This window comes from Lipotes vexillifer, unplaced genomic scaffold, assembly GCF_000442215.2.
Source record: "Lipotes vexillifer unplaced genomic scaffold, Lipotes_vexillifer_v1.1 scaffold1003, whole genome shotgun sequence".
Lineage (NCBI taxonomy): Eukaryota > Metazoa > Chordata > Mammalia > Artiodactyla > Lipotidae > Lipotes > Lipotes vexillifer.
In genome coordinates this window covers 2,835,791-2,847,693 of record NW_006798890.1, presented here as the reverse complement: position 1 = coordinate 2,847,693, position 11,903 = coordinate 2,835,791, and the positions used below count along the sequence as shown (strand labels likewise).

At 60.0% G+C, this 11,903-nt stretch overlaps 2 protein-coding genes across 2 annotated transcripts in view; one reads left to right on the top strand and one right to left on the bottom strand.

The window, feature by feature from the left end:
* Positions 1–2,404, top strand: part of PODN (podocan) — a 22,803-nt gene extending 20,399 nt beyond the window's left edge. Inside the window, exon 12 of the mRNA XM_007471177.1 lies at positions 1,899–2,404. The gene's annotated coding sequence lies outside the window, so the exon portion shown is untranslated. The remainder of the gene's footprint in view (positions 1–1,898) is intronic.
* A 2,582-nt stretch (positions 2,405–4,986) lies between these two features.
* Positions 4,987–11,903, bottom strand: part of SLC1A7 (solute carrier family 1 member 7) — a 46,965-nt gene continuing 40,048 nt past the window's right edge. The window contains exons 6-11 of the mRNA XM_007471175.1: positions 10,757–10,856; positions 9,815–10,048; positions 7,675–7,869; positions 6,763–6,897; positions 6,230–6,332; positions 4,987–5,629 (exon numbers count right to left, since the gene is read on the bottom strand). Coding sequence (XP_007471237.1) covers positions 5,411–5,629; positions 6,230–6,332; positions 6,763–6,897; positions 7,675–7,869; positions 9,815–10,048; positions 10,757–10,856 — 986 coding nt within the window. The 3' untranslated portion in view covers positions 4,987–5,410. The remainder of the gene's footprint in view (positions 5,630–6,229; positions 6,333–6,762; positions 6,898–7,674; positions 7,870–9,814; positions 10,049–10,756; positions 10,857–11,903) is intronic.

The window sequence follows — 11,903 nt, the reverse complement described above, 5'->3', positions numbered from 1 at the left end:
GAGAGAGAGAGAGAGAGAGAGAGAGAGAGAGAGAGAAACGGCGGAAGGAGCTGGGACAGAGCACCGGGGCACCGAGACAGGAGAAATGCAGGCAGCCCAGGACAGAGGGTGATTACACACGCATGCAACACAAACACCTGCCCGTGCACACAGCACACCAACCCACATGTACCCACGCTCGCACCCACATCTAAGCATGTACACACGTGTTTAGCACAAAGCACACACTCAAACACACACCACACGTGTGCACACACAGACACACATATACTCCATCGCACATTCAGATGCAGGACAGGTGCACCATTGCGTGCACGTGTGTGCATGCGAGTACATGCGCACATGCCTCCCCAGGTGCACGTGCCCTTGTGCGCACGCGTGCACACACACATACGCGTGCACGCCCATCATGCCTCCATGCACAGGCTTCCCTGGAAGTAGTGGGAATCAGCCGTGCTTCTGACAGACTGACAGAGCCGAGCATGGCCACGGACTCACCGGATTTATCCACAAGGAGGTCACCATGACCTTGTAGGGAGCGGCTTCAGGGGCAAAGAGGGTGGAGAAAGCGGCTGGAAAGGAAAAGGTCCAGGGAGTGTAGACACTTCTAAGAAGTTTGACTGTGAAGAGATGAAAGAGGGTGATGGTGGGAAAGGGGGCGTGAAGTTCAGGCAGGGCTCTGTTCACGTTATGCCTTTTTTAAGGGATAGAGCTGGCTTGAGGGCTGATGGGGAGGGGCAGTGTGGAGGGGGGAGTTAAAAATATGAGAGAAGAGAGCTGGGTGTAGCCATCCCTGTGGAAACAGGAGGAAGGACTAGCTTGGTCAGGAGGGTCAGTGCTCCTTTCACTGTGTCAGGAGGACGGAGGACCGAGTGGCTGCAGTTACGCGCAGATTAGTGGCTTGGTAGCTGGACATGAAGTCACACCTGCCTGATGCACACCTCTCTGTGTAGCAGGAGGTGCTCAGCAGATGGGGGTGTGTGTGGAGACGATGACCAGTTGGATCCATCCATGGCTGGGGTTTTGGCCGGGTGTGTGGGACAGGAGGGCAAGGAACAAGGGAACTGAGGGTACTGGCAAGAGAATGGCTGCCTCGCGGAGGCTGGGGGTCAGGCTGGGAAGGGAAGAGGGTGCAGACAGGAGGGGTTGGTCTCCTGGGGGGGGATGTTGGAGAGTGGGCACAGTGGTGGCGAGTAGCCAGGAAGAGAGGTGTGGTCAGGAGGGAGTCCTGGGGCCAGGGTGTGGCCATGGGAGGAGGGCACTGGGCCACTGTTCGGATGCCGAATTGAAGTGGGGCCTGGGTCAGAGAGAGGCCTGAGGGGGGTTGAGGATACCGTGGGTGGATGACAGAGGGAGGTGGGGAAAGCGGTGCAGCGGATGACAGAGAGAGCAGTGTGCTGGGCTGGCTATCCAAGCTGGAGGGCAGGCCCAGAGCCAGTGCTCGGGAGTCATCTTACTTGACTCCTGGGGCCCTGGGCCATGACGCTGGAGCCCCTTCTCTCCACGCATTGTCCTCAGGCAGAGCCAGGGGTCAGCGACTGGGGTGACTGGCCGTTCAGTGAGGATGCTGTGGCCCTCACGAGGGGTACCCTGGGTCCTGGGGTGGAGAAGATCTGCCCCCCAGAGGACATTGGCCGCGGTCAGGTGTGCTGAGCGGGACCCTAGGAGAGGCCCTGGGAAAGGCCAGAGAGATCCGAAGTCCCTCCAGTCCACACCAGGCACCCCAGGAGCACCTCCTCGTGGGTGACCCGCTGGCTCTGGACCCCCGGGGCACCTCCCCCTCAGGTCTGCAGTTGCCTGACCCTCCCAGAGCCCCCAGCTCTAATCTACCTGTCCCAGGCTGGTCGTGGTTGGCGGGTCTGCCCTGGCCTCCCCTGACTCTCCCGCGTGTTCTGCAGGATGACGGACCGCCGGAGCCTTCCTGCAGCACGTGCCTGAGCCTTGTGCGTCCCCACTCTGCCTCGCTCACAGACACACCCAGCACGGCACCTGCCGGGCCCCCGCTCCACACACAGGCTGGACCCAGTCTCCCACACCCACCCCTTCCTGCAGCTCATCCGCAGCCAGACACATGCAGACACCACACCCACACACACCACACAGCTGCACATCCTCCTCCAAATGTCCCACTCTCGCCCCACACCCAACACTGCCATCATTCCCTGAGTCCTGCAGACTCGATGAAGGGTCTGACCTGCCCTGGCACTCATGAGTGCCTGTTCCCTGCCCCGTGGACACACGTACATACACACACATACACGAGTCACATGCAAACAGCCCTCCTTGGCCTATGCCGCCGAGAGCTCTTGGCCCAGCCAGAAATGGCCAGAGCAGCTTGCTGTCTGACCGTCTGCCCGTCCGTCTGTCCCTTGCGGAAGACACAGAGTTACCTCCATCCTCTCTGCGGCCAGGTGCCTGCACCCTCTGGAATTCACAAAAGCTGGCTTTTGTTCCTTTCCCTCCATTTGGGGACAGGAACCTTCAGGGCTGCTGCCCTGGCCCGCCCACCCGGCTCCCCACCACTGGGGCCGTCACTCCCCGCCAGGCCCTGGCCGGCTGCAGGCACGTCTTTGATGGATCGGCCCCCCTGAGGCCAGAGGGAAGGTCTGGGGCCGCTAGGGCCCTTGGGCTGGAACTAGGCGGAGGCCATGGGGCTGGGCACAGCAAGAGCGAAGGGCCCAGCTGCACCGATGAGAGAACTTTTTTATTCTTTGGGCCTGAGGGGAGTTCTGGTTGCCTTTGTTTTTTTTTATTCTTTTTTAAGGAAAAAAAAATGATAAAAACTTCAAAGCAGATTCTTCTTGTTACAGAAAAACTAATATAAAAGCATTACCCCAGTCTGGCAGCCTGTGGCCGTGTCTATGTGTGCTTCCTGCCAGGTGCTGGGCTCATGCCTGGCTGGGTGGGCAGGATCCAAGCACCTCAGCACCTCTGGACCAGCAGGAGTCAGTGCAGAGTTCAGTTTCTGGGGCCCACAAAGTAATCACACAGGCAGAGGTCCAGGGACGCAGGGTTTAGTTGCAGGTAAGGTGGCCTGGAGGCAGGTGCAGCCCCTCAGCGGGGTGGAGGTCAGCAGGTTGGGACCACCACACTCGGCCGCGAGCTCACTCTGCACTCCCAGGGTCTGAGCATCCAAGCGAAGGACTTGCCAGCTTCAGGGCTCCTGTGCACTGAGTGGTCATTCCTGATGGGGTCTTTCCCATAGAGGATGCTGGAGTGGGAAAGTGGCTGGAGGCAGGCCTGGGCGCTGGGGCTCTGGTCTCTGCAGACCTGCCCAGGCAAGAGGTTGCAGACATGCCCAGTGCACCAACAACGCCAGCAGGGCCAGAGCTGGACCAGAAAGCAGTACCCAGCTTAGAGCAAAGAAGAACCTCTGACAGGCAGAGCTGCCCCACAGTGGATGAGATGCCCAGCAAGCAGTGGCCCCTCACTACTGCAGGTGTGTAACCATGCTCCTGTCAAGCCCAGTAAAGAGCAGGTTCCTGCCTTGTGTGGAGCAGATACCATTGCTCAAAGGGCCTTAGAGATGTGACACAGGGAAGGGGCCAATAAGCCAGGCCACACCATGTGGGGAGTTAGGAGAGCTTGACATCTGACCTCTCCTAGGTGATTGGGCCTTAAGGAAGGAAAGATGCTCCCGTGGTGGATACTACAGCCCTCAGCACTGCAGTGGGAGGGGGAGCCGGGGGCCCTTCCTGAGCTCCTCAGACTGTGGCCCTGGGGGGAGGGTGGAAGTCATTCAGGAGTGGGGGCTGGGAGGCGGGTACCCTCCTGATTCTCGGAGTGACCCTGGAAGGCCCCTCCCCTCCCCCAGCTTCAGTGTCTCCAGGGCTCCACAGTGCAAGACCCTGGGGCTGCATCTTCTCCCCAGAGTACATCCAGAGCAGGCTGTGTGGCCAGGGCTCTCCTGTGTCCCCTGCGAGCCTCCTGGAGGCACCATGGGGCTGAGGAGAACGACGGAGGGAGAGTCCGGAAACTTCTTGGGCACATGCCCTCCTTAAAGCAAAGCATTCACTGAAAGGAGTCAGGCTGGCTGAGGAAATGTGTTTCTTTTGCGAGGACTGACCTCAGGGCCCTGTCTGCAGAGCAGAGCCCAGGCTGCGGGCAGAGTGGTCTCTCCACACTGTGGCTGTCCAGACAGGCCCCTGGGCAGGCTGGTTTGCACTCTACCTCCTGCATGTGATGGCTCAGGCAGGCCTGTCCCCACTCCAGCCACCAGGATGGGCTCATTTGCACACACTGGCTGCCCAGGCAGGCCTGTCCACACGCTGACAGCCCAGGCAGAGCTGTCTACAGTCCAGCTACACGGACAAGGCTGTTGACATTCTGGCTTCCTGGACAGCCCTGTCTGTTCTCTGGCTGCTCAGACAGGCCAGTCTGCTCTTTGACTGCCTGTATTAGCCCAATAAAGAAATGCTGGCCAGAGTATGGTCGCTAGGCCCACAAGATTGAAAAAGAAGATACCTTCATTTAGTCACCACTGAATTTGCAAACACAGAAGGGAATAGAAAATCTAACTCCACTTCATCACACGGGTTTTGGGGGAGCGCTGACCCCAGGGCCACATGGGTAGCTTGACTAAAGCATCCCAGGTGAGTCTGCCTCCCCAGTCCCGGCCAGCCCACCTGTTCAGTGGGAGGCTAGCCCTGGTGTTTCTAAGGGCCCTGTGGCTCTGATGAAGACATCCTCGTCTCCACATTGGATGAGCTTTGTGAGCGATAACTGGTAGGACAGGAGACAGGATGGGCCCCCATACACACAGGTCATGTGGCACATGGAAGGCAGCGGTCTTGGCCTTAGGCTGGGCCCGTCCTTGGGGAGAGCAGTTTGTTTGAGGCCACGTGTTACAGGGCAGGGTGGGGGCTGGCCTGGGCTGGGACACAGCTGGGGCAGAACCAGGACATTGCTATGTCTTCATAAATTGAAAGCAGTGGTGGCTCTGGGGCTCCTGGGGAGGGGTGGAGCCTCTCTCTCGGCATCTGGCCTTGCAGGCATCCCTATCCTCCGGGAGGGAGGGGCCGAGGCTTGAAAGCCTTGAACTAGAGTCCTGGCCCTGACATTATTTGCTCTGAGACCTGGGGCAACTGTTTTCAGCTCTCAGAGCCTCAACTCTGTGCTCCAGAAAGTGGGGATCGTACCCCTGCCTGCCGTCCTCACAGGCCAACATGATGGAAATGTTACAGTCGGGGCTTGGGCTACGCCTGCCTGTAACTCTCCAGCTGGGGCTCCCACATGCAGTCTTTCCTCTTTCTGAGACTCCACTTTCCGTCAAGTGGATCTCATTCCGGACTCTCAAGGTGGGGGGAAGGTAGTGTGAGCCTGGTCCTGTGCTCAGGAAAGTCGTGAGTTGAGATCCTGCCCTTGGCCCCTGATCGCGGAGGCCTCCCCTGGCCCCTACAGCTCCGCAGGCTCAGACGTTGGTCTCAAGCTCACTGATCTCAATGGTGCAGTGGTCCAGGCTGGCAGCAGCCGGCTCCTCATCCTGCTCTACCTGGATGGGGACGTGGTGGGGACGGGTGGGGCCCAGGGTCAGCTCTGAGGCCTCAGCCACGCTCTTCACACAGCCATTCTGCTGGGTCGCCACGATCTCCTGGAGGCTCACTGGCCTGGTCTCGCAGGGCGGCAGTTTCTGGTGAGGGGAAACAGGTCTTGGCAGCAGCAGGAGAGACTGGGGTTAGGCAGTAGGGAGGACTGAAGGAGCAAAGGGCTGGGAACAACCCGACTGGGTTTCCTACAGACGTGCTGGGGGATCTTGGTAGGTCACAAGGGCTCTCTGGGCTCCAGTTCCAAGCTGTCCTGCCTTCTCCTGGGACTGTCTTAGTAGAGGAGGGCACCTGGCCCACGGGGGTCCAGTGCGGGAATGGGCGGCTCCCCTGCCTGGCCTCAGCATCCTCCCCATGGAGTGGGGCAGCCTGCTACACGCGGTTACTGATGAAGCCCCAGCAGACGTGTGAACGCTGGCATTGCTGTGGGCGCTGCTCTCTGAGGGCACCGACTGTGTTCACCACTGCTGCCCCTGTGTCTGGATCAGCGCTGGCCACAGTGGGTGCTCAGCAATTTGCTGTTAGAGGAATCTGTCACCCCGGTGCCCACGATGAGAACAAGGCATGGAGGGATCAGGCGAGGGCTGCCCAGCTGGTGGGTGGCCGATGTGCTGCCTTGCCCACCCCACCTGGCTCCACCCCCGGGTCTTTGGGCAGCCCGGCTGGGAGGGAGGCACCGTTCTCACCTCAGTGCCCGTGTCCTGAGCGAAGTCCTTCCGGCAGACATGAGCCATGATCCCGGCGGCCAGTGCATCACCCAGCACGTTAATCATGGTGCGGAAACGGTCCCTGGTGGGCCAAGGTGGGCAGTGAGTGGCCGGCCCTCTGCTGTAAGGGGAGCTGGAAGAGGACAGTGCTCACCCCAGCAGCACCCACAGGATGGGTGCCTTCCTGGTCCTCCCAGCCCACCACCCCCTGGTGATGCTGAAGTGGGTGATGCAGGGCCGGCTTTGTAGACATGTGACTGTGCAGTGGCTCAGGGCCTGTGTGTAGAAGGGCCCAGACTTGGGCTAATGCTCTGCTCCCACCCTCTTGAAATTCTTTATAATTTTCGAACAAGGGATCCCATATTTTCATTTTTGAAAACTGGGCCCCGCAAATAATGCACCTGGGCCGGTGTCAGCGAATACCCACTGTGCCAAACCACGGCAGTTCCCCAGCCCACCGTGAGTGCCTATCACCCAAGGGATATGGAGTGGGTGGGGCGAACCTCACTCACAGAGCCCAGTCGACAGCGATGATGAGGGTGATGTCATCAGTGGGAAGTCCCACGGAGGTGAGCACGATGACCATGGTGACGAGCCCGGCCTGGGGGATGCCAGCTGCCCCGATGCTGGCTGCGGTGGCTGTGATGCTGCAGGAGGGGCAGGGAGCATTGCTGGGCCCTGGACCCAAGGAGGAGGCCAAAATCCCAGGGCCTCTGGGGACAGCATGTGGAGCAGGAATTGTTAGGAATGCCACATCAGGGAGTTCCCTGGGTGAGAGGCATGTCTCTGCTTAAGGTCCTGTGGTCCCAGAGGCCCCCATCCCTGGCCTCAGCAGAACCCCCTGAGAAGTTTGTGGAAAACCCTGTGTCTGGAGCCACTGTCTCTGTAGGTTTCCAGCAAGCTGCCCACAGATTCTGATTGTCCACTGGCACAGCTCTGCCCAGCCTCCCTCTAGGACTGGGTCCCCAGGGTCAGACTTGTACCCTCGGGGTGGCATGTGAGGCTTTCCCCTTGGCCTCTGCCCCTCACCCTAGCACCCTTCCCTTAGCTCTAGCCACACCAGCAACTCTTCCACCATCCCTCAATCCTGCCCCTGGCCGCTGCTTACCCTAGGGTGCCTGCCTGCATCACCCTCCCTGCTCCGCATGTCCAGACTGCAGGCCCTCCTCTGGCCCCAAGCTTCCCAGCCTGCTCAGAGCTCCCCCTCTGCAGGGCAGCGCTGGGGAAGGAGCCTGGTGCCCTGAGTCACGAGGCCAGGTCACGTTTCAGCCCCAGCACTGGCTTGCTGTGTGGCCTGGAATAAGCCCGTTGCCCTCTCTGGGCCTCAGAGACTCCATGAGATCTGGGAGCTCAAGACTCCTGAAGGCCATTCCAGAGTACCCCCCGCCCCAATCCACACTGGGTGCAGGGTGTCAGGAGTGCACCTGATGGTGATGATCTGGCCGAAGTCCAGCTCATAGTTGTTGACCTGCGCAATGAAGATGGCAGCCACAGCCTCGTAGAGTGCAGTGCCATCCATGTTGATGGTGGCGCCCACGGGCAGCACAAAGCGGGCAATGCGCCGGTCGATGTGGTTGTTCTCCAGCAGGCACTTGAAGGTGATTGGCAGTGTGGCTGAGCTGTGGGCAGAGGGGCCAGTGTCTGCTCATCACCCTCCTCCAGGATGGTCAGGGCCCCCAGGTTGCCCGCTGACCAGTGATGGAAGCTCTCCCCGCCCCCTCCCACGCCAGGCAGTTGGCCCATCTGGGGTAGGGGGAGAACAGGCTGAAGGGGCTTTGAGAGTGGTCACATGGCCAGACTTGCCCAGGCCCAGGGCCTCAGAGACCCCCATACACACAGGTCAGGAAGGGAGTTACCACCAGCCGAGCTCCTACTATGCGCCGGGCACTGTGCTTTATACATCCTCATGGCTTCCTGGGAGGGAGGGGTTTTAAGTCCCTTTTACAGGTGAAAAAACTGAAGCCCGGAGGGGAGGAGGGGCTGACCCTGTGTCACACGACTGTGCCAAGTGCAGATGAAGGAGTCAGTCAAAAGCAGGGCTCTGGCGGGACCGCTGGCTTCAGATTCCGGCCTCCCACTAGCCCAGTGGCCCTGGCACCTCCTTAACCTGCGTGTGCCGTGGTTTCCTTGTCCCAAGCAGTTCATCCATTACAGAGCTATTAGGATTAACGGGTGGGCCCTCAGGACAGCGCCTGCATACTGTAAGCGCTCAACCAGTGGCAGCCACTGCTCACGCTGCAGCCGTGTTGTTACTGAGCTCCCAGTGGCAGTGTTGGGACTGAAATTCGGGTTAGCTTGGCCCCAGAGCCCTTCCTCTACCACAGGCCATTGCCTGGGAAGCCCACTGGCACCTCCCAGAGCCCCTCATGGGCCCCAGGCAGGCTGGGCCCGAGGCCGTGGTTCCTGCCAACAGGAAATGGCAACGGCTGCCGGCTCTGTCACGGGGCGGGGGGGGGGCCAGCAGCTGCTTGGGGCTTTGTCTTTCCCTCTCACCTCCTCCCTCGGCCCTGGGTGAGGGTTCCTGGACAAGGCTTCTAGGGCTTCTCCTCACTGGGCTTCTGCTCCTCCTGAGTCCTGTATGAGGTGCTTCTGCTGCCAAGGGTGGGCCATGTGGCTGCCAGGGAAGGAGGTCTGTGGTGGCCCTCATTCCCATTTTACAGATTGGGAAGCTGAGGCCCAGGGAAGAGAAGGCAGTAAGGGATGCAGGGAAGAGCCAGGCCTTTGGTGCCAGAGACATGGGCTCAAGTTCGGGTGACTTCTTCCATGCGGAGCTTGGACATTTGCTGTGGGGAGAACCACCCTTTCTTCACAGGGTTAGATGCCCAGTAAGTGACCACGTCCTTTCCCCCATCCCAGCCCTTGCTCAGTAGCCAAGTTTGCATGACACTGCCTCCCTGGGCCTCCTGCACTCGCTTTGGTCTGGGACCTTTGAGGGCATCAAGCCCAGACCGGCCTTAGTGGGTCACCTCCGTTAATCCCACAGAAACCCTGTGTGGCAGAGGCTACAATGATCCTCAGTCTGTATCCGAGGAAACTGACAGGGACGTCACCAGGGAGGTCAGGTGACTGGCCCACAGCCACACAGCTAGTGGGTGATGGAACCATGAGGCAAGTTCCCACTGTCCGGAGACACCGCCAAGGTTGTGACGGGGCAGCTTGCCAGGCTGTCCCAGTGACGGCAGACAGGCAAGGTCCCTAAACAGCACAGGGCCTGACTTCCACAGAAGCACCACGTGGCAGCACAAGGCAACAGCGGTAGCGATCGCAGACTCAGCACTCTCCAGCTCTCCCTGCCCCTGCTGCGTGGAAGCCGAGCCCCATGTGGATTGAGTGAACCCGGGGTGTGCGGGCAGGTGGAGGAGGGCTTTCTGCCATTTGGGCAGGTGGTGCCTCAAGCATTACATTTTAAGAATACGTCTTGTTACCGTAGCGTCTCCCAAGTTTGTGAAGCAGGTCACGCTGACGCTTTCCGTGGTTCTATGGCTACGGACAAATGATGGCTGGACAGGAGGACAGCATTCAGCCATGGTCTCCTGCCCCATCCTGCCCGCGGCCCAGGGCTACCTGGAGGAGGTGGCCAGCGCGATGAGCAGGGCCTGGAGAATGCCGCGGATGAAGACGACGGGGTTCTTCTTGGTGATGAAGAAGTAAAGCAGGGGCAGGATGAAGAGGCCATGCACCACCAGCCCGCACACCACCGTGGCGGCGTAGAGGCCCAGCTTCTTGCCCACGGTCGTGGGGTTGTCCATCTCCAGGATCTTGCCAGCGATGAGGAACACGATGCCAAAGGGGAAGTACCTGGGGTGGGCGGGGCAGCCGGCTCAGTGCCGGGCACACAAAGGTCCGGGGAGGCCCTGGCACTGCATCACTGCCTAGCCTCACCCTTCTAAGCCTCCCGGGGCCCCTGTGAGGACAGAATGAGACTGTGTGCCCGGGTGCCTGGCACGTGGTGAAACGAATGCCACCTCAACCAGCCCAGCGATGCACAGCCTCCTGCCTCTCTGCCTTCCTCCGTCCAGGCCTCTGAGGAGCTCCCCTGCCCTCTGCAAGCCCACGTTTCAGCCCAGCAATGCCACAGCCTCTGGGGGTGACCTTGGCAGGCCTTTGCATTTCCCCATCTGACTGTGCAAGGTTAAATTAGGAGATTCCTAAGGTCTGGACTCGGAACCAAGAAGGGGCAGCTGGTTGTCACTTCCAGTGTTTTCTTTCTCCAAAAACTGAGCTGATGAGGCCCCAGGTGATGGGGAAACTGAGGCCAAGAGCACAGGGCCAGGTTTATTAGCTTTTAGCTTGCCGCCAGCGGGCCTGATGGGGCCAGAAGTGGCAGGCCCAGGGCTGGAACCCGGCCTAGTCAGGGCTGGGGGGATCCGGGGGGACGCAGCCTCCCGGGCAGCTTTCTGCTCCCTCCTATGGGACCGCAGTGTCCCTCCAGCTGCCCAGGGCAGAGCTGGAAGGGGATGGAGTGGGTAGGAGAGAAGCCCCCCGCACCCCCACGATGAGGCTTACCACACAGCCACCGCCACTATCTTCATGACGGACTCATTGAGGCACTGGCAGAAGCTGACCAGGGGGGCCCCGCTGTCACCCATACGGCCCAGCATGATGCCTGCGGGGGGCAGGGACACAGCATATCACAGACGCCGCAGACGGCGGCAGGTGTGCATGACGGCTACGTGTGCCAACACACGCTGGTGGCCAGGCAGGGACAGAGCACAGGCACACGCAGGTCTCGGCGCTTAGCCGACTGCCCGGCAGGCTCTGACGCCCCAGCGCTACCCCCGCACCTCCCCGCTCCTCCCCGCTGGAGCAGGCTGTGACCTCCCCACAGAGCTCTCATCTCTTCCTCCTCTCTCACCCCGCTCTACCCAGCAGCAAGTGCCATGTTCTAAAGATAAAAATGCTCCCTGCCAACACCCCCGACTGGCTTCCCTGCACACACACAGCATAACCAAGACTCCCACCCCCCCCGCCCCGCTTCAGGCCCCACTTAGTCTGACCCCATTTACAGCTCCCGCCTCTGTCGGGCCCTGCTTCCCTTCCTCACTGCGCTCCTGCGCCGCGGCCCTCTTCACGCTTCTAGACCACGTCAAGCTCTTGACTGTGGTGGGGCCTTTGCCCGCATGGTATCCGACGCCTGAAGCTCTGGCCTGGCAGAGACCCGCTCCCACTGCCCTGGCAGACTCCCCACCTACTCCCCTCTGTTTCACTTCTGTCTGATCCCTTCATATCACTTATTACATCGGTCGTCTGGTGTTTTTTCTGTCTTCTCCAGTAGAAGGTCAACCCCATGAAGGCAACTCATCATTGGATGGATGAATGAATGTATGAATGAACAAATGAATGAATGATAAAGGCTTTTCCGGAGGCCCTGGTACCCTCCCCTTGGGGTTCTGGGCTCTCCTTCACTCAGGAAGCATTCACATGTGTGCTATTCTGTGGGGTGAGCTCATGCAGGTGAGCATGGTGAGGCCACTCCTGGAACAGTGACAAGTGACTGCTCTCCCTCTGGTGACACAAAAATGGAGAGCAAATCACACCCTGTGACTGCCCTCATGGAGCTTACTGTCACTGTGTCTGAGAGGCTCATCCACTGACTCGGCTGGGGAGGGGCAGGATTTGAACCCTGGTCTGAGGGACTCCAGAGAAGAGCTCT